Source organism: Falco cherrug, chromosome 4 (genome assembly GCF_023634085.1).
Source record: "Falco cherrug isolate bFalChe1 chromosome 4, bFalChe1.pri, whole genome shotgun sequence".
In the NCBI taxonomy this organism is placed as follows: domain Eukaryota; kingdom Metazoa; phylum Chordata; class Aves; order Falconiformes; family Falconidae; genus Falco; species Falco cherrug.
In genome coordinates, this window is record NC_073700.1 from 74,755,216 (window position 1) to 74,780,272 (window position 25,057).

The 25,057-nt window shown below is 37.1% G+C and overlaps 1 protein-coding gene across 1 annotated transcript in view; it reads left to right on the forward strand.

The window, feature by feature from the left end:
• ZNF804B (zinc finger protein 804B) overlaps positions 1 to 25,057 on the forward strand; it is a 74,824-nt gene that overhangs the window by 23,027 nt on the left and 26,740 nt on the right. The window contains exon 2 of the mRNA XM_027800170.2: positions 15,254 to 15,397. Within this exon, the coding sequence (XP_027655971.2) occupies positions 15,254 to 15,397 (144 nt within the window). The remainder of the gene's footprint in view (positions 1 to 15,253; positions 15,398 to 25,057) is intronic.

Here is a 25,057-nt window from a genome sequence, read left to right on the forward strand (position 1 = left end):
AATAAAGGGAAAAATAAGCTTAAATTCCACTTAAAACTGTGGCACGATCAGACAACATGCGGCCCTTGCCCTTCCACCAGTAACTTCGTAAACCTTCATAACCTGCACACTGACACTCGTTGTAAATGGAATTCAACCCAGTGCACAGTGCTAGCAGTGCTAGTCAGGCTCCTAATTTTTGCTCAAGGGAGAGCAAAGAAACATAAGCAGGTTTTCTATGCAGGGTTGAGTTTCATCCAAAATTAGATTCCAGTGTCACATGGTTACATTTCAGGGCAATACAACTAATTATCAAGTGCAGGTTCTGAGGAGAAATGAGGTAGCTTCAGAAAATGTCTTGGTGAGCAATCAGTGTTAAAAAAAGAAAAGGATTTTTTTTGTTGTTATTCAAGATATGATAAATTTGTAACCAGGAGTGTAATTTCTGAATAAAGAAATATATGAAATGGGCTGAGCTTGTGTATGTTGTATGAATATCTTGTTTGCTTTGTCACTTTAGTTTTACATTATTTTATTGTATCCAGACTCCTTTTTGTTTATGGGAAATATAAGCGTGACATTAATTTCATTATCCTATTCTGCATGCAAGCGTGTATTACATTTGCAAATGAAGAAATGGAAAGGAGAAGCAAACTCAGTAAAGGGGTTTATTATGCATGCATAACCAAGCTAGTACTTGTTTTAGAACAGTACATCTTGAACAGTTGCGATAAGGATTGCCAGGATTTAAGTATGAGTTTGTGAACAGAAATTTTTAAAAAGTAACTACTATAGAAATTTCTTCAGTTCATTGACCTCTGCATGATTTATCTTGAGGAGCATGACAAATTGTGATATTCATTACTAGACTGAATTAAAATCTGAAACAGCAACAAGGGTTAAATATGGGTATTATTAAAATATGTAACTTGTCATAAACTCTCATTATTGTAAGTAGCTTCTTCTTTTATGGCATCTTAAGTAAAAATAAAAAGAACTGCAAAAAGATGTTTTTCAGCACTAACCATAAAAACAAAAATCTTGAGAAAAATAATTTTGTACATTCAAACTAATCTAAAATAGTTGTTCCTGTAAAATCTGCACTTTGCTGTAAATTCCAAGATATTAATACTATGCATGAAGTGATGGAACCATAGCTTTACTTGAAGTGATTTGTGAAAATGCAGCTCATTAGCAAAGCCAAGTTGGTAGCAGAGATAGTAGTAACACTATTTCTCCTTATGGGATAGTATAATGTAGCAACATTATTTAGATTTAGTGATGCCAACTTCTGTTTCTTGTAAAGTCACACTTATATATCTGAGCACTGTTTCTAGTTCATAATGCAGGTGGCCTATCCTCAGTGACACAATGCTATATGAAGGATACTAATGTTAATCATAAATTTTTTACCATAGAAGCTTGGTTGTGTAATGGAATATTGTGACTTGAAATATCAGTAGCCATTTCACACAATATATTTCTAGATTATATTAGAGTTATGTAATTACAATATATGTGATATATATTAATTTAAAATATTAATGATATAGTAAAACCAATACCGGTAATGTTATATTTAGCAATATTATATTAATATTAGCATTAACTTGATATTATATATAGCCTTATATTTTGATTATACTACAGTACTAACGATATAGTAGTATAACAATATAATGTAAGTAATATGTATATTAGATGGAACTATAATATAGTTTCATAGTTATATGTACTTTACAACATGAATGATACATACTATATAAACTGAACAGACAGAAAGATTGAAGCATGTATATCAATATACTTGGGGGGTTGGGGGTGTCACCTAGGTAATATAGCATGAAGTTTTTCTTTCTTTCATCTTCCATGGTTCTGTTTTCTCTTTCCTCCTTTTCTCTGGTGCCTTGTCATTTTTTTTATTTATTTTCCAACCATCTTCATTTTCTTTGCTGTATTTTTCTGTGCTTTCTAGATACCTTCCCTCACTAGAATTATTGGGGATGTTTCTCATGCAGTTCACTGGGCTAAGGCTGGAACATGGGGTGCTATTTCTGGCACAACCACAAACCTGCAGGCAAACCTTACTCATGTCATCTCACTGCTTGCTTTCACTTTCTCCATAGTGCTAGAAGCGTATAGTATTGTACTCTGTCTTCCTAGTGATTAGAAAAGCGACGTGAATAAATGCAGTGCCATGTTCCCAACTTGATCAGAAAATTCACCTGTGGGCAGACATGTAGGAAGGACCAACAACTTTGTGAGGAATTGCTTAGATATTTAACTTCAGAAAGGGCATCCAAATCCCTGAAGGAAGGACACATAAAGCTCCATTTTTTGTCTTGGTATTTCCTAACTGTCTCATTCAACATGCTGGATTTATGCTGGGCTCACAACGGGCAGCTGTGATGCCTAATGCAGCTCTACGGGTTCCTGGATGCAGCAAGGTGCATACAAGTTCAGTGGTGCAAAGTTGAGTATGGCGAGGCTGAAGTCCTAGCACTGCATCCAGTGCAGAAGCTAGTCAGGCTTCAGAATGATGTTTTGAATATTAAATGTAAGCTTATGCAACCATATGACAAATAGACTTGGAGATTAAGACAGAGATGACCATATAAATCACTTACGGACATAGTTGCTTTTCTATTTCCCTCTATAAAACATATATAGTAATTTTGGCAAAACTTGTCACAGTTATTCTACTAGAACAGAATAGGTCATTTTGCATAAAAGAAGTCTTGTACTGAATTCATAACTGGAATTTACTCTATAGAGGTCACTGAATATTGTTGAGTGTCCAGCATTTAAGAACCATGTTCCTCTCAAACAGGGAAAAAGACAATTTGCAGGACAGCAATAGCTGCTAATATGAAGTTTGACTCTCACCTTGTTACCCCTGTCATAATGAAGAAGAAGGCCTGATTGTTTTTAAATCGCTATAGACTCGCCTTCTGAATGGTCTAGTCATAGTCCTAATGAACTGAGTCATAACTTCTGCTTTAGTAATTTCATATGGCATAGTACTTGTATAAAACAAGGAGGAGAATTTTTTCTAAATACAGGCAATGAGACCTGACAAAAATGTTATTCCCCAGACATTTCTACGGTGCACTTGTATTATTCTCCACCTGTGTGTGGGCTGATTGTAAATACTTGCCCTCCTGAGAGTGCACGTCCTGTCAGACAGGTGTTGATACTAGGGTGAGACAGCTCAGAAGAATCCAGCTTCACATTAAGACATCTAATCTTGTAATGGCCAATTTTCTGTTGGGCTTTCCTGACAGTGTAACAGAAAGCTGCTCAGGGATGAAAGTTAAGTGCAGTAAACCAAAATCACCAGTGATGGAAATGTACCAGAATAGGTTGCTTTAAACCAAAATGTAAGCAGTGAAGTGTCAATGAGGTGTATACGAAATGATGTTTAGAGACTGAGGCAGTGGAAAGTTTGTGCAGAAGGGAAATAATTAACAGAACACCATATAAAATAGCTCCCCTAAGCTTATTAATATACTTGCTGGCAAAGTTGGGGGGTTTCCTGCCCATCCACATTAACTCTTCGTTAAAATGTTCATTCATGTTCTAAGTGGCAACTCAGTCTGAGATATTAAATAGTTTAGAAATTACATTCACATCGATTATGAGCATATACATGGTACACAAAACAGAGAGTGTCCCCTAGACCCTCTCATGCTATAGCCATACTGTGAAGTCTCAATGTACTAGACAGCTACATTGCTGCTAGAATCATAGACTCATAGAATACCTCGAGTTGTAAGGGGCCCATAAGGATCATCGAGTCCAACTCCCTGCTCCTTGCAGGACTACCTAGAACTAAACCACGTGAGTAAGAGCATCATCCAGATGAAAATTACTCTTCGTTTGCTTCTGCTTTCATACATACTGTTACATAACCAAACATTATTCTAGTGAAGCCAGCAGCAAGCCAGTGATTATAAGCAGGTTTTTTGTTTGTTATATTTTATTCAAGAATAGGCAGTTTACTATGCAGGTTTTAAATACTGGGAGGAAATGTCTCATCATTGCTTCACTGAGTCATCTGTAATCAAGAGTTAGCGAGCTCACATACCTGTATTCATATTCATTAAGGAAATGCACCATCAAATCTGTTATCTAATAAGACGGTGCACTGTTTTATAACACAAGAGGTTGTGCTAGCAGGTTATCTAAAATCAAAGTTAAGTAATTCTGTTCACTTATGTAGCATTAAAATCACTAAATATTCAGTGCAGAATCACGGTTCAAAAATAAAGAAGAATCCAGAGAGTTTGTAATGGATTTAAATTAAGTCGTTTTTTAAGAAGACTCAGTCTTAAGAAATGTGACACAGTAAGGCAGGAAATTTAATGACGGTACTCTTGGAGTTGAGAACTCTCCATTTGTATTTATAATAGGTGATGGTGAAACCAGCAATATTCTTTCAAGTTGAGAGATGCCAGCCTAGCTCATTTTTCTGAAATCAAGAACCTCTAATGTTGCCCTATGTTCAGTAAATTCATGGAATTAATTGACACCCCAGGAGGCCTTGTGACACAGCATCAAGAGGTAATCAGCTGCTTGAGTTGTTGTCTCAGGAAGCCTCAGGTCTCCACAGCATCACTAGAAGTGCTTGTTAGATATGGGTAATGTATTCCCAACCAATACTTGTGACAGAATTAGCTCTGTGTTATACGGTTTATTCGTTTGAGGAGAGATGAGGATGGATCGTCTTTTATTTGTGCAACAAAATATCTATTTAAGATTTTTTGTGCCCCAGACACTGACATATATATTTTAAATAGGATGTTGTGTTCTACAATGCTATTTTGAATGCCAACGATCGTGTTTGGTGAACTCAAGAGCACAATAGATGTTTGCTATCTATTTGGTACCATATTACTCTGTTACTCAAAAATATCACAGCAGAAAAAATGTAATCCTTGATTTTAAGCAGGCATTCTTTTCTACATCATGGGTTTTTTTTAAACCTGCCTCTGCAAGAATATGGTCGCCCTCCCTTGTAATAATTTTAATAATCTCAGGAAATCTCCCTGGATCTAAATTTTATCTTCTCTTTTGTTTGGTTTGTTTTCCTACTGATTATGATTGTTATAGCTGAATCTTATGCTCCCATTAGAATCAGTAGCAAAACTTCCATTAACCCCAGCTACACTGAACTGTGCTACACCCTAGGCTGGAGATGGAGGTGACTGTATCTCTGGTTTGTTGCTACCCAGTTTCAGGTAAGGGATGTCACCAAGCGGTGAGGATTGGGTGGAACATTGTAGGAAAGCATTTTTAGATAGCCCTTCATGCCCTCTAGAAATATGTCCTTACCCTGGGTGAGAGAACAGCAAGTTTCTACAGTCAACAATCAAGTATTCATGTTAAATCTTTAAGTATGTCAGTTGCTACTGTCTTTTGCTTATGGACATATTCCTAAGACTTGCATTCATCACACAGAAGTAATTTTGGAAAGTTTTTCTCTTTGGGTGGAGAGGTTACTATCAGGCAATTATTCCTGCATGAGGACTCTTGAGCATGGGATGGCAGAAAGCTTTACTTTGGAAATTGCCTTAATGGTGCCATTAATTTGCAAGTTAAGTGCCCAGTTGTATGTAGATGTAAAATCATAGAATCATTGAATGGTTTTGGTTGGAAGGGACCTTAAAGATCACCTAGTTCCACCCCCCCTGCCATGGGCAGGGACACCTTCCACTACACCAGGTTGCTTGAAGCCCCATCCAGCCTGGCCTTGAACACTTCCAGGGATGGGGCATCCACAGCTTCTCTGGGCAACCCGTTCCAGTGCCTCACCACCCTCACAGGTGACTTTTAATTGCCAGGTGTGCTGCAGGCTGGGTTTCAACCCATGAGCATTTGACTAAAGAGCTAGGAAAAGTGTTCCTTCCTTCCTTCCTTCCTTCGACCCTCTATTCCACCCTTCCTTTCACCCTCCTTTCCTATCCTACCTCCTCTCTCCCTCCCATGCATTTTTTCAATCAGAATGCAAATCTTATACTTTCATTTGGCAGATGAATGAAAGGATATATTTTTTTTTGCTTTAGCTCAGATCAGTGGAATTGTAGCAGGTACAAAACTGCAGAGTTAAGAAAGAAAGTATTTAGAAGTTTGCAGCTCACTTGAATGCATGTGTGGAGGGGCAGAGGAAGAGGGATATATTTGTGTGTAAATAACCTTCCTTTTTGCATTTGGACTTTAGAGCAATTTGGATTCTTTCCTTTTCACTTGGATAACCTCCAGTGCTGAGGAAAGCCAAAGCTTTCATAAATAAATGTTTTGGGCTTCTGTTGAAAAAGAAGTGCACAAAGGGATGCATGAAGAGCTAATGTGCAGAAATACCTTGGTTTCTGGTTAAAAACATGTCATCAAATGCTACAGAATGCAATGATGATGCAGTACTTTCTGGGCAAGTTTTAAAAGAAGGTGGGCAGTATAGATGTAATTCACATGTATGATTGATGCTTACCCTGTAAGACGTTTTTCACAAGTAGATTGCAAACATACATAATATAAGAAAATAAATTGACTGATCTGGATTTACTAAAAGTTTATTAGTGTTTATCATAAAATTAACAACTATTCTCTGTTGCTATGCACAATAGAAACCCACTGATATTAGACATCATATTGCATTATTTATGAAATTGAATTAGTCTACATGAATTGCCTTTAATATTATGGTATCTTCAAAGAAAGAGTCAAACAATATTAAAAAAGAGAGGATGTAAATGTTTAATGTTATTTGTATTAAAGACTATAAAAATCTATCTGATATGATTAGCCTATATTTTATGAAAAAGGCACTTCGTAAAAAAAAAGGTTCTAACAGCCACAGATGAGTTGTGTGATAACTATTCCTATGTTCATAACAAATGCTGTATTTTCTTACAGTTACTGCATGATCAATATCATTATTGTAAAGTGCTTTTAGCTAACTCAAATATGAAAGAACTGCATATAAGTTAAATTGTGTTGTGTTCTACAGAAGAAGGTTTTAGGTCAAAATGTACAAAGACCTTATATCAAGTACATTTCATCTGGAAAGAGATGTCAGTCAAAGAAATACAACTTCATACAATCTATTAAATGCAGTGCTGGAACATGGGTTGTACTCTAAAAATTGCAATTGGAAAAAAATGAGAATAGTAAGATATAAATGGAGGACTAACTCTTCAGATTAATTGATAATACCTCGCTCGTCAGAAAAGAGGTAAAAGAAATGATCACTTGAGAGGAGGAGAAAGTAGCATGGTATAGTGAACAAATTGAAGGAATTGACTTTAAATAGAAGGCAGACAATAATGTCACAATCAGATTCACTGAAGGACTCACATTTGTGCAGAGAAGCAGGACTGTAAGGAAAAAGTGAGTCATGTATTTTTTTTCTTCTTCTGCATAACAGGAACTTAAAAAAAAAATTCTATTCTATCTGTATTTAAGATAGTAATAATGAAATGTAATTTCACTGAACCCTTACTAGGGAGTCTAGATTTATAGCAGTCACACCAGTCGCCATATCTGCAGAGTAGCTGGAAGCATTCTGACACTTCTATAACTATTTTTTGAGTCTTATCCACGAGGCTTTTAGAATTTGCTTTTAAATGCCAAGAATATAACCCAAACAGTAATAAAACCACATTCATTTCAACTGTTATCCCAGAAATCCTTTCAGCCTTTACAGCTACATCACAATCCCTAACAGTTCTGATACCCTTTGTGCTCTCAGGTCATCCTTTCATCACATCCCTTCATCTTTTTGAGGCTGTTGCTCTAGTTACAGAATGACAGCTTTTTTTTTTTTTTTTTTTAATGGCAGTGTTAATATTTGGAAATTATTACTTATTTACTTTATACCTAGGAAAGACTTTAATAACTCAAATTATAATAAAATAATTGTAGTATTAATATAGGACATAGATTAACAATGAAACTCAGGCATAAAAATCAGGCAGCATCACATATCATTAAACAGATTTAGTATAATTGTAGATTTTCCTGAATCTTCAAATCAAATGAGTTTTCTATTAGTACAGCCAACCAAACCACATCATATATACCCCTTCATAAACATATCATGCTCCATCTTAAAATGACACCCCCTACTTCAATGTGAAGATTGTTCTTAAGTCTGTTCCACTGATGATGAGAAACCTTCTGGATTCCAGCCTAAACATAGTGAAGGCTTTATGTACCATTTGATCTTTACACTTGAGTGTATTTCCCTCTCTCTTTTGGAAATTCCACATTTGCTGTATTCATTTTATATATATATATATATGTATATATGTATGTATGTATGTATGTATGTATGTATGTATGTATGTATGTATGTATCTCACTAGTTGGTTAATACATGGGAGCAGATCCTTCATCATCTTCTATTTCAGCCAGGGGTTGCCATGACCCAGGTACAGGACCTTGCACTTGGCCTTGTTGAACCTTTGGAGGTTCACAAGGGCCCACTTCTCAAGCTTGTCCAGGTCCCTCTGAATGGCATTGTGTCCCTCAGGCGTGTCAACCATACCACTTAGCTTGGTGTCATCTGCAAATTTGCTGACAGTGCACTCGACCCTGATGAAGATACTAGATAGTACTGGTCCCAATACAGACCCCAAGGGACACCACTCATCACTGATCTCTACTTTATGTCTTAATTTTCTGAGACTGGTGATTAGTTTTCTTTCCTATTTATGTTATTTCCATTCTAGTTCCAATATCCTCTTTGAGCTGGTTATTTATCCTAGGAACTCTTTGTTTCTGCACTCTGTCATTCCAGGCAGTTTTGTTCGCTTAAAGAAATTACATTTTCCTAGTTACTTTGTCATGGTTTAACCCCAGCTGGCAACTAAGCTACTATAAAGAAAACTCTATCCCAGCCAAAACCAGCAGATAATTCCTTTTAGCTCTTTAAATATATCCCTTTGCACTGAAAAATGATCTAAACTCTCAGAATCACTTTATTATATATTTATTTTAAAAGTAAATGGAACAAGTACAATTTTGTATGTAACTTTCTGTTAGGTACCTAATTACCTTTGCAGGTGAACTCTTCATCACATTTTCAGAAAATCTAATAGATCCACCTGCCTAAGTTCCATTGATTTCTGAAAATGAGGGGAAAAATGTTGAATCACATTAAGATATTGGAAAAAAAAGCCCTCTATATTGACAGCAAAGATTTTTAGTGCTTATACGCTCCATTTATAATGTTGAAAAAGTGTTTAGAAAATCTCAAAGTACAAGTCTGTTATAAAATTACCAGAAGCAGCAATGTGTCTTAGAATATAAAAGCTTTGCTGAAGGTCTGAATAGACCTGCTCGTGTTTTCCTTTGAATTCATATGTTCTATAAGGCTGGTTCCAATCAGAACTGATGATTTTGATAGTAATTAAGTTAGGAATAGGTTTATGACTCCTTAAAGTTACAGCTCTCTATCTGTCCTATTAGTTCCAGCAGGTTTGTACTCTGAAGGGCATGTAGGACCTGCTAAAAGCATCGCACTTCTCAGGTCTCATCACTCTAGTAGCAAATGGAAGTGCATATAATTGAAAATGCTGCAGTAATTGGCTGAGCGTGAAAAATATTAAGATACATTTATTTTCAGAAGTTAGGAGCTGCCCTCTGGTAAGTCAGCTGAGAATCACAGTATTTACTGCTTTTGAAGAAGAAAAAAATCCTTTGCAATAGAGAACTCTGTGATTCCTTACTGTAGATCTCACACTGGTAGAAACTACGCAAAGGGTTTTCAAGGTGGAGAACGCAGAACATGTGTGAGGTAAATGACAGTGTTCTGTATTGCTCGCTATTGCAGCTGAACAAAATCACTTGCTTTTTATTCTCTCCAAAGCTAAACTTCCCTACTTTAGGTAAGACAGAAATGTCTTCTCCAGGGGAAAATTGAGAGCATTCAGAGTAAAGTTCATTAATTCAGCCATCCTGATGTTCAGTTGTATATCTTACTATCAGGACATTTGTGGGGTACTCAAGTTTCACACTGCACACAAGTACTTTGATTACTTCCTGCATTCTATCACCTCCCTGCTGAATTTTAGAGATCTTTTAAAATCTATTAGGCTGTAGCTGCAGAAGAAAAGATGTAAGGGCATAAAAATTACGTGCAGTTATTCCAAGAAGTGGTGAATGAGCACTCAAAATTAAAGTTCTACAGTTGCACTCTCTACCCATTGACATGCAGGTCCTGACCATCCAGAGACCTTCTGTACCAGCCCAGGCAGTTCTACAGATTTCCTTTAAAAAATGTTATTTACAATTGCTCACAGGAATGACCCAATGACAATATGAATTACAGACTGAAAACTAGTTTGCCTAATTCAAGCATGTAACTCACTTTCAAACCTCTTATCCTACTGTCCTGCTCAAGGGTCTCCAAAGTACGTCTACATCTTTCTCAAATTTGGGGACACTATTTATATAATTATTATATTTATATAACTTATGTTTCTTTTTGTTTCAGTCTATCTGAAAAAGTATGAGGGCTATGTTAAAACTGCCTGGGTGGTTCTTTTGTGGCATGATGCTATGTGTGTTTTTATGGCATGCAAGTTTACTTGCCTTGGAGAAGGCCATGAGATGGGGATGCCTGGGAGGATGCAGTTTGATGGTTGTTGGAACTATGCAGGGCATGGAGAGCCTTGTGAAGTCTCGTCCTTGCCCCCTGTAGAGTGTGGTCCCTGAACAGAATGATATTCTAGAACTGCACTCATTTTTATCTCAAAGAGAACTAACAAGTTTACTCCAAAATGAAAGCCTGAGAATGAACTATCACACATGGAGTGGGCATGATGGAGGGCCAGGTTCCAGGAGCCAAGTTATTTGCTGGTGTAGAGGTACCCAATAGTATTTTACAGCTGACATTTCACCAATACTGAATCAAGTGGAATCATTACCCTCAGCATCTTACATATAACATTACTATTAACATGTCAGAATGTGATTTGCCTTGACTTTCATTGTTGACTTTCATTTAATTTCTTTTCCACTCTAACCTGCTGGACCTTTTCCCTTGCATTTGTGTTTACTCAGCTATTCACAATTTAGTATTGGTGAATGCGATTTCCCCCTCCAAAGTGCAGCACTTGACACACATCTTATTGAATTTTATCTTGCTGATTTCAGACCGTATCTCAAGATTCTTACAGTAATTCTGAATCTTGATCCTGGTCCCTAAAGCATTTGTATGCCCTGTGCTGTTCATTAGTATCATTCATAGATTTCATATATAATCACAGTTCATTTTGTCATCCAAATCACTAATGAAAATGTACTTAAAATTCTTAGATGTAGAATACAATTCTGTGGCTTATTCATGTGCTTATATTTGTCTCACTTCTCTTTTAACCTCTAGTCTGAGAATCCCCAAGAGGCACCTCAGTATTTGCATCAGTATTCAATACTTGCATTCATATTTAATCTGATTCATGGAATTATATTTAAGTTATCAAACTCTAACAACTCTGATTACTTTTGACCCCAAAGAAAGAGCCGTCTGTCCCTTACTGAGCTCTGCATTAATGTGAGTTAGCAGTAAAGTCACTAATTATATTTTTCTTATATTCTACCTACAAGCACAATGCATTTACTTCACTGTATTTGTAGAAATCCATGGGTTTGTAGAAAACTGAAAGTTTTACTGTATCTAGTGACCTACTTTTCACCTTAGTCCATGTGAACATAGCAGATACATTTACTATCAGTTACTGAGGAAGGCAATGTGGTATTGTTTTGTCTAGATCAGCATACTTTAATGGCCATGCAGTCTATTAAATATCTGTTACAGACTCTGGATTTTATAAATGATTTCTAATTGACTAGGTGTCAGTGGCAGCATTCTAGAAAACTCAGTTACATGGGATTTTTCATTGATTCTCCCTATATTAGAAAATGAAATGTCAGATACCATTAATTGCATTTTCACAATAAGAAGCATACTGCAAAAGTAGCTGCTAAGTGAAAATACTTCCAGCCTAACATGCAATAGAAGTATTCTTTTTAAATTAATCCAGTCATTACAGTTATGTGCCTCTGTAGGTCAAACTGATGTGAATGTAATTACAATCTATAATATGGAACCATTTTGCAGGCTTCTAGGAAAAAATGCATTCATTTATCATCATACATCAAAAAATGTACTCATTGATCCTCGTACAATACACCATCTGCATCCAGCAACACAGGAGGTGGTTAACCCATGGTTTCTGGAGTTCATACCTACAATTTCTACAGATGTAGTTCTACAGATTTTCTTTCACGTGATGGCATTTATTATGCCAGAATTGACCACTGGTCTCTATAGTCCTAGGGAGATATTAGCAGTCTGGATGTGAAAATTCATTTGACTATGCACAATTTACTGTAGTGCTAGCAGTTCTTATGCTTTTGTAGATGAAGAAAAATCCATGACCTTTCTAAAGTATGTGATGTAGCATTCAATTTCCCTGCATCTGATCGATAAGCACGCAGGAAATTATATCTTTTGCCATGGTAGACAAGCATAATTAAGCAATAAGGCAATGGAGGCAGTTGTGATTATCTTAGGATGCACCTGGGAGCTGCCTTGTTGCTATTTTAAAACATCTTTATGCTAAGGGAACTGTATTAATTTCTGCTGAGAAAGATAAAGTTGGCAGTTTGGAATGCTCACAAGCAGCAGTTTCAGTTGTGTTTCACAGCGAGTAATGTAGTGTGTTCACCCCAAACAACTAGGCTTCTCCTTCAGCAGAAGCAAAGATGGAGCAGGCTGTAAACATTTAACTGACGGTTCAAACCTGGAAAAAACCCAACAAAAACAACCAAAAAAACAATTATGCTTTGGCTGGCTTCCAGTGAGTGCAAAACTTGTATTTTTATCAGTTTAGAATAAAAATATATTGCCCCCAACACTTGACTTCCAGGGAAGACATCTCTGCATAATTAATGCTATTGCATCCACATTCTAATTTATGCATTTTAATTATACCAAAGGCCCAGTGAATAATTAATGCCAGCAAAACAATGGGTCTGTAGCATAAGCTGAAAAGTATCACTTCTTAATAGGCTTTGTAGATTTAAATAACTAATGAAAGCTATTTAACTATTTGATTGCAAGAATATTTCCACTTGATACAATCAAGTAGCAACTACCATTATTGAGCAGCCTCTCAGGTGGAGCAATGTTAGCTCAGGCTACCTGTTTTCACAATTGGCCAGTCAGAGTGTACCCCAGTATGCTAACCCACCTGAGCTATATGCATGCAGGGAAGAGATTTATTTGGATGTTTGCCCTGTGGGAGGCACTGACATGTCATTGGCATCATCTGTAAGATGTAATATCAAAATTTCAGGCACAAAATTCCTCTTTAACCTCCTGTCTTCGATCAGGTCAATTCATGCCAGTTTCATGGGGAGATTTAGAATTGAATATAAAGAAATGCAATATAGAATTCATTATCTCTGAGTTCAGCAATCTAAGAATTAAGGATGTAGACCAGGTTAGTAATTTAGAGCCTTGCAGTGGTCAACAGAGAGAGATTGCACCTTTGGAGAGTTCCATCTCATCCTAAACCAGATTTTTTAAATATATGGAATTAATAACCATTTGGCAGTAGCTATCATTTTACTGTTTCTTACACTTAGGATACTGCCTTAGACCATACACCTAACTTCTAGACAGTGTAGTTAGGTGATGTTAATCTCACTAGCAAGAGTAGCCTCTAAACTACCCTGTGAGAAAGACCTACTTGCACTGACCTGAGTGCATAAAGACCAGGCCAGAGCAGAAGGACTCACAGCACAGAGCTCTCCAAAGCTCCATGTGTCACATTGACAACCAGCTTGATTAAGTCTCAGACTCAAAACATGTGACATTCATTAAGAAAGCCCTTCCCTCTCTGAAAGGCTCAAAATGTATGTTCCTGTTGTTCTGCTGTGCCCAAAAGCTTGCCTCCATCCTGGTGTGGTCCCTGGAGCAATGCTGGGCACTGTGATATGTGATGAGCAGGGTGTCCTAGATCTGCAGTATGTCCTGGGTTTGGTGTGCTCTCTGTTTGTCATACAAAAGGTGGCAAAAGCATGTAGACAGCACTGACTGCATAGCATGGAGAGACTGGTGGCAGAAAGTACCCATTTCTTCAGGTGAGTAAAGTGATACAGCAAACAATGAATTATGTTGGTCCTTGGCAGTAAATTGCATACACTCAAGTAATATCAAACTGTCAATATGAATATAAAATTAATATTTTTACCAACATTTTTTTTTCATGTTTTGCATGTCAGAAGTTTGATCTTTAAACTTGAATGCGAAACATCTAAGAAAACGTTGTAATAATAACAATGTAAAGAAGGACTTGTAAAAGGACAGGTTGGTAAAGGCTACTGCCAATTTTGAATATCAGGCCTCAGTGCATTATTTGGAGCTCAGTAACTTTTGGGTCCTATGTTTTAAGTTTTCTCTTTTTACCTAATATATTATATTGCAAACAACGTCCCTGACTCTCCAGGGCACCCACATGAGTCACTAGGGAGACGTGCAGGGGCACTGTGTATGAACTGATGGCGTTCTCCCTGTTTTCAGCTGTGTTTGCCTAAGCCTGGACATGGACAAGTACTCTTATCAGTGATTGCGGTTTGTGGTTGAGGGGGTGACAATTCCATTCAGTTTTGGTGTCCTGGGTGGTGTGTCCCCTTATGCAGATGGGAGGAAGGGATGAGGTGGCATGGAAAAGGCTCTGGTTGAGGGGGCTCTGCTCCAGAGAACTCTCAGCCAGCCATAGCCAGCTGCTGCCTGGCCCTGCTGAGTATTTCATAGAAGGCCGAAAGCAGAGCACAAAAGAAAATCTGCCTTAGTATCTGACTAAAACTGGTTTCTTTCTTCAGAGCAATAGTACTGAAAGAGCAGACACACATTGGTGCAAACTGGGAGTGCTGTTAACAGACTGACCCTGGTGGCTTATGTGTTCTTCATTGCTCAGCTCCCCTGCCCAGGAGCTGGGCAGTGTCCCAGTGGTATTCCTCTGCACCCCATTCCTCTCTGCTTTTCGTACTGAGTACCTCCAACAAGTAGCAAGAATAATCATTCAAGAAACGCTACTATCTTATTAAATCCAGTTTAAGACCGAAACCTCCTTAGATGTATAGGGTGGAGCCCAGTGATCTAGCAGTCCTAGCCAGTGTAGTGTTTTTAATGTGAATGATTTAAAAATAGCTGCTGAAGCTCATGATCTCTAGTAAGTGTCTCCCTTTGCTTCTGCCTTTGCAGGACTATGCTGAGAAGGAGAAAGCTGCAGCCAAGGCTCTGGAGGATGTGAAGGCTAACTTCTACTGTGAACTGTGTGACAAGCAGTACCACAAACACCAGGAATTTGACAACCACATCAATTCTTATGACCATGCTCACAAGCAGGTAAACCTGACAAATAACCATGCATGCTACGGCAGTCCATCTTCCTTCCTCATTGATTGTGGGAGGTTTCTGAATTCACTGAAGTAGAAGACAATTCATCACTTGATGTTTTAAATTTTAACATGCTGTTTTTCATTAAAATAAAATGTTAAATATTCATTGCTTTAATCTTCACCACAATTTCCTTTAAGCCACTCTGGCCGAAAGATCTCTATCTATGATTTTAGATAGGTGTTCAATACCAATATTCATACTGAATTGTATATATTTAATTGTGGAATTACTTATAAATTAGAGGGAGGGGGAAGGATCACTTCCTCAAAGGGCCAGGTTCCTCTTTTGGATGCAGAAGGCATATGACCATGCTGTTCAAGCTGGTCATGCTGTTTCAAGGACAGAAAAACAGGTGTTTTTTTAAAAAAAAGCATATGTTTCTGAACTTGAAATTGTGTCTCATAACATTTTTCAGAGTGGAATACATTTTGTCTTGTATGCAGAACATAATATAAAATAATGACTATTATTGAACAAGATATTAGATTCCTGAGAAAAGATAATAAATGCTAATTTTTTGTCATTTGTTTTGTATCAATATTATCAGGTCTATACGTGGTAGGTATATTATACCTCTATATGCCTATAATCATAGGATAATAGAATCATTTATGTTGGGAAAGAGCTTTAAGGTCATCAAGTCCAACCACTAATCTAGCATTGCCCTTTCCACCACTAAACGATGTCCCAAAGCATTGCATCCATGCATCTTTTAAGCCCTCCAGGGATGGTGATTCCGCCACGATGGTGGGCAGCCTGTTTCAGTGTTTGACCACCCTTTCGGTGAAGAATTTTTTCCTAATATCTAGTCTAAACCTCCCCTGATGCAACTTGAGGCCATTTTCTCTTGTTCTTATTGCTTTTTACATAGGAGAAGAAACCAACGCCCACCTGCCTACAATCTCCTTTCAGGCAGAGAGCGGTAAGGTCCCCCCTGAGTCTCCTCCTCTCCAGGCTAAACACCCCCAGTTCCCTCAGCCGCTCCTCATAAGGCTTGTGCTTCAGACCCTTCACCAGCTTCGTTGCTCTTCTTTGGACACGCTCCAGCACCTCCGTGGCTTTCTTGGAGTGAGGGGCCCAAAATTAAACACAGTATTTAAGCTGTGGCCTCACAGGTGCCTTTCCCTCCTGCATCCCAGTTTTCCTCCTGTTTTAGCAAAATCCGTATTTCAGTTGGCATTATGGAAGGAAAATGCAATTAATTCACCTAAACACTTCAGAATTCGAAGAAAATGGCTCGCAAAGCTCAGGAACAAGCATTTCTAAGCCTCTGGTGTGATAGATCATATCTTCTCATCTGACATGTACAAAGCTAGAACATGTAACTAGGTTCCATAGATGTATCTCTTTTTCCTGTGTTTCTACTAGTGCTTGCATTATATGGTTCTCATGTATTGCGTGCACTCAAGTGGCCTGAGTATTAGTGTCTTCTAGGTGGGTGATCACACTTCTGGGTGCTTGAGGGTCACATGCTACCTTACAAATAAGTGAATCATTTAGAAGTTGCAGGTATTTCTGACAAAGAACTAGAGACAATAAATTTTGAGTAAAACAAACAGTGCTGAAGGCAAAATTCCTGATTTCACTGCAAGTAATCGTATTGTCTTTCGCAGTATTATAAAGGATGTAAATCAGTCTGGAATTTTCTGTGTGCATCTATCACAGCACTGCATTAACAGTGGGTGTGTGCCTACACATCATGCTGAACCATCCTGCTGAATTCAAGCAGCCCAGACTCAGCTATCCATGGCTATTAATGGGACATTTTTGGCCCATCACTCCAAACGAAATTACCAAACTCCAAATTAGATTCATCTAATGTATTTAGTATTAAATCAAAAGCAATTCCTCACAGCACCATTCCGTTAATTAATCCATAAAAACGGTTATAATAATACAAAACAAATGCTTTTCCAGATCCTAAACATGTGACTCTAATCCCTACAAATCCCCATTTGCTACACAAATAATTTTTTCACCCTTCAGCTGTTTTTTTTAACTCATCAGAAGTGCATCTGAACTCAAATGGATTCATTTGTGCCCTTCCCTCTTCATACACTCCCCCTGAAAAGAGCAGTTTATGTGAAATAAAACCAGCCTGCTTGATGCAGCACCATCTATGATTGGGTTCCAGAGGAGAGGAGGTTTTGGCAGCTTTCTGTTATAGAAGGGAATGTTTAAGCAATAAAACTGTTTTTAAATTTTAAGTAAATTTAGTGCTTTAAAAGCTGCCAGACATAGCACTGGGAACTAAGGCTTTGCATGGAAATGCATGGCACACTCAGAATATCAACTGGCAGCAGAAGCTGAGCCTGTCCTGCCCTTTCAGACGTAGTTCAGAAGCTCGGTTAGCGCAGGATTAGCTAGCCACCCTCCTGATGTGACAGAGTAATTCAGGCTCTTCTCCCCGCTCGCTTCTCAACTGCTCAGCCAAGTCTGGGAGCAGCATTAGTTTGCCTCTAGGAAAATCGTGTAGGAGTGCCCTTTTCTCTGACTTTTATAGCCAGTCACAGAAGAGCCTTTATTCTTACTTTTATCAGAGAAATCTTCAAAGAAAACAAGTTAATTTATGGTTTCCTGTGGAATCAGTTAGCTTAGTTTCAAAATGTTTGTTCTGGGAAGGATAGCAGCCACCAGAAAAGCTTCTTTCTCCTAAGGTATGTTTTCTATTTCCCAGCAGGAATTTGAGGGTTCCTTTAGTCATTTGCACGGATATGTTCTAAGCAGCATTCTAATGGAGAGTAAATTAAAACAAGGGACTCTTTACATCTCAGTAACAATACACTGTACTCCTCCCACGTGATTTCCCATCTAAATGCTACTACTTCAAAATGTATATTAAAGTAGCGATGCTGTTTAGAGAAGATATAAAGGCAGAAAAAAGGATACTGAGCTGAGTACTTTGTTGTAAGTCTTTTGTTTCTCTTCCAGAGGAAACAGATTTGATTCAAAGAATTATGACTCTAATCTCCCAATATTATGGTTTTATAAAATTAATTTTGTGATCCATTTTCTGATCTACGATTTCAACCATTTGTTAAAGCAGAAAGTATTGAGCCTTGGACTTAGCAGTTGGTATATCAGCCATTGCCTTCCCTGTCCTCAGAGGACTGTAAAATGTTATGATGACAGTCTGGCCTTGTTAGCATAACTGGTCTTTCTGCTCTGTTAGGTTATTCTAAAGCAATATACTCAGAGAGACTCTCCTTCTGCACGCTACATGCATTTCATACATATATATCTATAAAAACACATATGCATACAAAGACAACTTTGACAGAACATCAAAGAGCTCCCCTACCTATATCTTCATTATCTTCTAACACCCTTCTAATGACCCTGGAGGGGGCTAATATGATTTATATATTTTTGAGTAATATTGTCTGAGCGTTAAGCAGCTCTTATTTTCTTTGGTTGTCTTGACAGCATTAGTCTTAATTCATGTTGCCAACATCTTTCCTGACACGCTACTCTATAATAGTTTTTCATTGATATTACCTGTTATTGGAAATTAATTTCTTTCAGTGCAAGGCTGGAAAAGTGAACTCAGAAAATCTGTTTGAGTGAAAAGCTGCACTCCCACCCAGCTATACATGAGCTCTCTGTTGTTAAGCCTGATACTTAACAAGGCTGGGGCGGGAGTGTGGGTGACTTTCCTGGGAGCACCTAATCTTTCATCACTGTATAGCCCTGTGCATACATGTCTCATTGGCAGAGCACATACTAGCTAACTCACTTGAAATCAGCATCTTTTCTCCTTTGTGTTTTTCCTTTGCTATGGAATCTATGACTTTATAAAGTCCTCGGCAGCAGTCACAGGCAGTAGCACATTTGATAAATCTGCTGTGTCTATCATCAAGCATCAAGGTGAGCGATGCTTGCTATCACTTGCTGTGTTCTCTGCAACAAAAGTTAACTGCATCAGAACTGATTACCTTAGCTCTGCCAAAACTATCTGAATACTGAAAAGGATAAGGGTCCTAGTGTGAAGTCACTCGAAAGTGACTAGTATGTAGATAATCAATATAGGGTGCTGCCTTAAAATGTGATATATGTGGATGTATGTTGCATGCTAAGCTGCAAATAATATGGAAGCATAATTTTTTTTTTTAACAGGGTTGTTAAGTCATGTGCATCTATAAAAGGAAGCCAAACTTGAGCAGAGATGTCTATTTGGTTAACATTATTAAATGGAATCTTTTAATACCTCCAGGTCATGCATAGCATTCATCCATTCAGTTAATGTCGAAGTAGTTGGAGCTTTCAGTTTTTGTATAAATAATCCTTAGCAATCAGCAAGGCTTTTAGATGTCAGCAAAGGAGAAAATCACAAATCTGTTCCATGTACCGCAATATAGTAATTGTGATGATAATGATAGAAATAAGCAGCAAAGAAAAACAAGACTGTATTGCCATCTTGGGGTTTCTGATGACAAAACAGGTCTTTTCATTTTGTTGTCAAAATTTAGCCATACAGTTAAATACGCCACATGCTCTCATATGAGAAAAAAGAATTTCTAAATTTTCATGTTCTTGAAGGAGTCAGCACTGTATAAGCAGGTGAACAGAACTTTGTCTACACTGGTTCACCTACTGTATCTTAGTATTTAAATCCATGCATACTAGCACTTTGGTGTATTTTTTGCACGAAAGTCTGATTTACTGTGTACAGCTGTGGGCACTTGCCGTTAAGCCTTTATGGTGCTTGTGGATTTAAACTCTTAATTCAGGCAGAGATTTAGTTCCTGTTAAACATCAAAGCTAACAAATATGCTTGCATTTTTAGCTAGCGTTGCCTCCACCACCTAGAAAATGCACAGATAAGTGAACACACAGAAAGATCCAAGAATGAGTGTAATGCTGAGATTTTGTTCATTCATCTTTAGCTGAACGCTGTTTTTTCCAGTATCTGCATTTTTACTGGAGGAAAGTTAAGTCCTGTATTTTGGCTCTAAGGAAACTGGTTTGGCAATATCTGAAAGAATTCACCTTGGGATCTGGGAAATTATGCAAACACAGCAACACCAAGAAACATTCTTCTGGACAAAATATCATATACTTAGCTGTAAGAGCACACTAATCAAACAGAAAGGGCTAAACCAGCATGAAGATCCACTACTATGTGTGCTTGTGTTGTCTCTGCTTTTTTAACTTGATATATAGGTGGACCCACTGTCCCTCTTGTAATCCCACATGGACAAGGCTAATGTCCTGCCCTGCACACCCTGCTTCTGTCTCTCTGCATCAGGACACTGGCCATTAAGAACAACCTGCTTTTTAGGGCCAGGTTTTGCACGTGAGGTCTGTACTCTGTGGCCTCCTTAGAAAATAACCTGAAGGGCAAAAGACCTCAGCATTCCTTGCTCTCAGTTAGTGAGAGGTGCTGTCTGCAGTCATCAGCATTCTGCTCCTGTAACCTCACAAAAATCACCTTGGTTTGATGCTTGCTAAATAATACATGCATACTTTTAATAAAATTTTCACAGTCGTCACATCCCTAGTAAGAAAGCCCAAACTAGAATTGTATTAAAGATAAAAGAAGTCAAGCAAAACAGTAATGTGATGCTAGAGTCCCTCAAACCGCTGGTTTATAAGTGGAAGGGATAGAAGAATTTTGAATCTGTGGTAATTATTGTCCTCCTATTTTGAAGTACTAACGGACCGCTATGCTCAAAAGCAACTGTCACATACACAAGCTGTTATGTGTGTGCACTCAGGCCCCGTCCTGAAAACAATTGTGAACTTTTTAAGATGTATGGCTATAAGCAGCCCCACAAAAATAAATTAAAATATTCAAATGCATAAAATGAAGGATACTGAGCTGGTTTACATTTTTTTTACGATTGATTTATAAATCATAATACTGAAAATATGATTTAATATGTCAACAGTTTCTCAAATTTTTCCACAAATTATTCTTTCATTTCAGTGAAATGTCCATTTATTTTTAGTTTTAGGCAAATCTATTACCAGTTTGTCTTAACTATTACCATTAGACAATTATTTAGAAAGATCATCTATGACTGTATACCCCTCGTCAGACACTTCTGTTTTATGACAATATATATTTTTGCTTGATTTTTTGCATTTTTGGTGCTGAAGAATTCTTAACTGTTATTTTATTCATTTTTCAACAATACACATTCCAATGCAATTTTCCCTGCTCTTTTCTTTAAAGTACATCTTTCTCTTCTCTTGGAAACAGTATACTCTTTATATTTCTGGCATAAGTCTTGGTTTTTTTCATGTGAAAACCAAAGCTAAAAGCAAGAATCCATTTCTATAACCTACCCTATGATTCAGTATCTTTTTGCCTTAAAGACACACTGTTCTCTTGCTCATTCTGAAACTAGTGATTTTCTTATTGTTATTTATGCTTATGCCACGTATTACATTCTCTAATTTCTGTTATAGCTTCACACTTTCTTAGCTTTTCATTACACATACTGATTTTGCAGTGTGTCCTTGTTCATACTCCCAAGAATTACTTCCACTCCAACTGTAACTGTTCCTGAAGTGCAGGTTTTTGACAATCTCTTGCTGAATAGTTTTCATTTCCTTACACTGCCTTTTCCATAATTAACTTAAAAAGTTCTTATTCTTTCTGAATTTGCTCTTGTGGATTCATTTTTACTCATCTCTTTTGTTCCTAAATTACTTTTGATTACAAACTGGATTACCCCATGGTTTCTGCTGGATTGTTAGGTACAGAACTGTCTGTGATGCTTATAATTAAGGTTCCCAAGCACTTTATATTTTAAGACCCAGGTTTCTGTTGCTCCCACAGATTGGGCCGAAATTTTCTTTCTGGATACCAAGTTTCAGTAAATTACAGTAAAAATATATAGTATTTTCAAAGTCAAGAATAAGGAAGTGATTAGGCACCAGAATAAATACAGTTTGGACAACTTAATCAGATACTTTTATGTATCTGCTTTTTAATAAAATCTTTAGTCTCAGGTTGCATGTGGTTTCCCCTAAGGAAAGCTCCCTGACTTAGTACTGAAGATGGACTGTACTTGAGGAATGAATTTATCTTGTGCAGCAGATGAAGCTGTTGGCTACAAAAGAACTGATCGTGTGAAATGAGGGGGAAACAGAAGGAGAAGAAGTTGGTTTATGAAGTAATTATGGGAATAGGTGTAATGGACAGAGAGACAGAAATTGCCAGAACAAAAGGGCCTGGAAGTATCACTCTGAAATTAGAAGACAATGAAAGGTGTGTACAAAAGAGGGAGAAAACTAAGTTACAAGAGGAAAAGCCTCAAGAAATAATCCATAAATAAGGGAAAATATCAGGATAAAGCATAGGAGGAGACTGTCAATGTCGGCCCTTAGAGCCACCAATGTCTAAGCCATACCACTTAGAGCTCAGGAACTGAGTGAATCAACCAGATAGGCTATATGAAAATCACATTTCACAACTCTAATTCTGTTAACAAGAGTACCACAGTGTCGTGGTTTAACTGTGATTTAACAGACAGATATTATGTTGGCACAAAATGTTGTATTGAAAATAATTCGAAGGAGTTACACAACATAAAAAATGGCTGGGGTCTGAAAAAAAAGTAATGAAACGTGTAATGCTTTTGCTCATATGCAATTTCATGTTTTACCACTGAAAGGTAATATAAGAGCAAAATTTCTTGGCCTGAATCCTTCTTTCTTTTATTTAGAAGTAGAGAAATCCTGCCTTTCTAAAAGCATGTTTGCATCACAGCCGCTGTGCTTCAAAATACCTACAATCCAATATCTTTGAAATTCTATACTAGCAGTTCAGTGAAACAGACAATCATGTTGTGTCACATTACAGAAACTAATGTAAATAAAGGTAACATAAAGCAATAAAGGATGACATCAGCATTTAAGCAAAGGAGTAGTGCACAACATATGAGCAAAAGCAGGATGTAAACAATATGATAACTCTGTGGCATCACTGTACCTACTAGAACAGTTATTTTGCCAGTTTGAAATTATCTTAAAGTGAATGCTTAGTTCATAATATCATGCAATATTTTCTTAAATGTTATGAGGGGAGGCTTGTATTTATAGCTTTGCTACACAGAGATGTTTTAAATGCACACTACAGCCATTACATGTACCAGAGTAGCTATGGAGCAGCAAAAACAGCATTATCAAATACCACTGAGCACACTGGTGATTGGGCATGACTCGAGGCAACAGATTCCAAAGAAATGTCACCAGAAACAGTTCTTTAATGTAAACTTACCAATCTGTGCAGATCAGTGGGCCTTATTAAGAACTGCTGAACCTGCTGCCCTACCAATGCTTTGCTGCTTTCTTATTATTCAGTGATAAAGTAAATAAATTGGCAGAATTCATCCTTTTTAAATTACATGTTGCTTAGAATAATAAGATTCCTTTCATCATTAGCCCTCAAAAAAACTTCTTGCAAATAATGCAGAGCTTCTTTTAAATGTAATGTCTTGATAAGCTAAATTGTTAAATGCTAGATGCCATGGAATTACTTTTGGTGTTCTTTAGAATGAATGCTTATTAGCATGTAAATTAGCAATTTAACCCTCTTTAAATTGGAAAAAAACCCCACGGGACACCTAATTTCATAGCTGTTAATGATGGTCCAATGACTGTAAGATATTTCTTAAGCATTTCATTACGTAAGGAATTACAGAGGTATATTATCAGGTCTTGGCATTTAAGACATAGTAATAATCAGAATGTCAGTTGGAGGAAGTGCTCTTCATTAATGCCTGCATTATTGTCCTTTCCATTCTTCTCAAAGGATATACTTTTTAATTACTGAAGTTTTACAACTGATTTTTCAAACAGGAGGAATGGGTGATGCAGTGGAATGGATGGTTTATTCAAATAAGAAAGGAATCTGAAGGATTAGATTTGTAAAAATGATTGTGCCAAACAGCTAACAAGTATGAAATTCTGCCTGAAAATATGTTCTAGAGTTTAATGTTGTAAAACTCCCCACCCAGAACATGAAGAAACTTATTCTTATTTAATTATATTTGGACAAAAGCTGCAGTAATTCTGGTTGAAACTCAGCATCTCTGGTTCAAATAATTTCCCATTATTTCAAACTTTGCTTCCTTTTCAAATATGGATAAGAAAAAAATTCTCAAAACCGAATTAATTAAAACATTCTGTTATGGCTGATTTAACAGAGCAATTACAATTTAAACCAAATAAATTTTTAAACACAAGACTTTCTGAAACATTCCATTTAAATAAAAATTGGTTTTGAGCCAGCCGTACTTGGTTTTCAGACTGAGTAAAAAGGAGTGATTAAAATCAACATTGGTTCTCAGTTCTGAAATCCTAGTACATGTAGTACATAAGATACTACTTAAGAAAATGGGATAGCTATGGAGAACCTAAATATTTATGTTTAGATTATTATTCTCCTTTTCAGTTAACCTTTAGGGCAGTCAGACTGGAATTGTGCCTGTATCGTTTAATGAACAAGATAAATTATATTGGGCACTGCTGTCCTCTTGTTAAATGTTTGTATCCAGTTGTTTTTTCCACTTTTTAAAAGCCAGTAATGTGGACAGAAGAAACAGAATATACAGCTTGTTTTCTGCCTGCTTCTATGTAAAATGTTACCATTCA